Below are 956 nucleotides of genomic sequence, written 5' to 3' on the forward strand. Positions count from 1 at the left end.
TTTTTTATATATAAATATCTTCATTTTCACATTCCTATACCAGAACTCTTTTCTCTTGTATTGTTTTGTTTCACTGTCAATTAGTTAAGCAATGCTTAATTAATAATGCATGGAAAAGCATTGACATGATTCTCTTACACAAACAGAAGATAAACTGCAGAGAAACTAATTGGATCAAAGAAAAGGTCAATGAAACTGTGCATTTATACATTTAAAGTGTATTCGTTCAATGCACATTGGAAGTTGTTGCTTTCTTCCTCTTGTAAGCCACCACAACTACATTAAAGAAGAAAGACTTGTGAACATTAAGAAATGTGAAACCAATTCAATCTCTTTTCGTTCTTTTTTGCTAGATGACTCAGGAGCAGTACATCCTGGCATCTCAGCCAAACCCCCTCCAAAGGCCGGGATGTGCTACTGTGTATCCGGTGGGGATTTATGGCTGGCGAAAGCGCTGTCTCTATTTCTTCATCCTCCTCCTCCTCGTCACCATGATTGTCAACCTAGCCTTGACCATCTGGATTCTAAAGGTCATGAACTTCACCGTGGTGAGCACTTCTCTGTCTCTTATTGTTTTCCTCTCTTGCTTATAATATTTATTTGTTTCCCAGGGCACGCTAATGCAAGCATCACTGTTAGTATTGATTAAACTTATGGCCAACCCCTAAGTATTAAACATTGGTGCATAACTCATCCTGTGTTATGGGCATGAATTATACCACAAATCAGGTATTTTCTTGAGGAGAGATGTGCTATTACTCCCATTGTCTTGCACTTAAGGAAGGATTTAAAGTCATATGATGCGATTTCAATTTTTCCTTTCTCTTTGAAGTGTTACAAGCTCTTGGTGCATAAAGAAGATCTGTAAAGTTGCAAAGACTAAAGTCTCAAATCCAATTAGATGTTCTTTATAAAAGTTAAGAGTCAACCACGCCTACCTAAAACGGCTCATTCTA

At 37.3% G+C, this 956-nt stretch overlaps 1 protein-coding gene across 1 annotated transcript in view; it reads left to right on the top strand.

Annotated features, from left to right (window-relative positions):
* The first annotated feature begins 353 nt into the window (after positions 1 to 353).
* The window catches only part of LOC107740839 (zeta-sarcoglycan-like), a 63,461-nt gene continuing 62,858 nt past the window's right edge, over positions 354 to 956 (top strand). The window contains exon 1 of the mRNA XM_016553364.1: positions 354 to 548. Within this exon, the coding sequence (XP_016408850.1) occupies positions 354 to 548 (195 nt within the window). The remainder of the gene's footprint in view (positions 549 to 956) is intronic.

The sequence above is a fragment of the Sinocyclocheilus rhinocerous genome, unplaced genomic scaffold (assembly GCF_001515625.1).
Source record: "Sinocyclocheilus rhinocerous isolate Xijiao unplaced genomic scaffold, SAMN03320098_v1.1 scaffold8981, whole genome shotgun sequence".
NCBI classification, from domain to species: Eukaryota; Metazoa; Chordata; class Actinopteri; order Cypriniformes; family Cyprinidae; genus Sinocyclocheilus; species Sinocyclocheilus rhinocerous.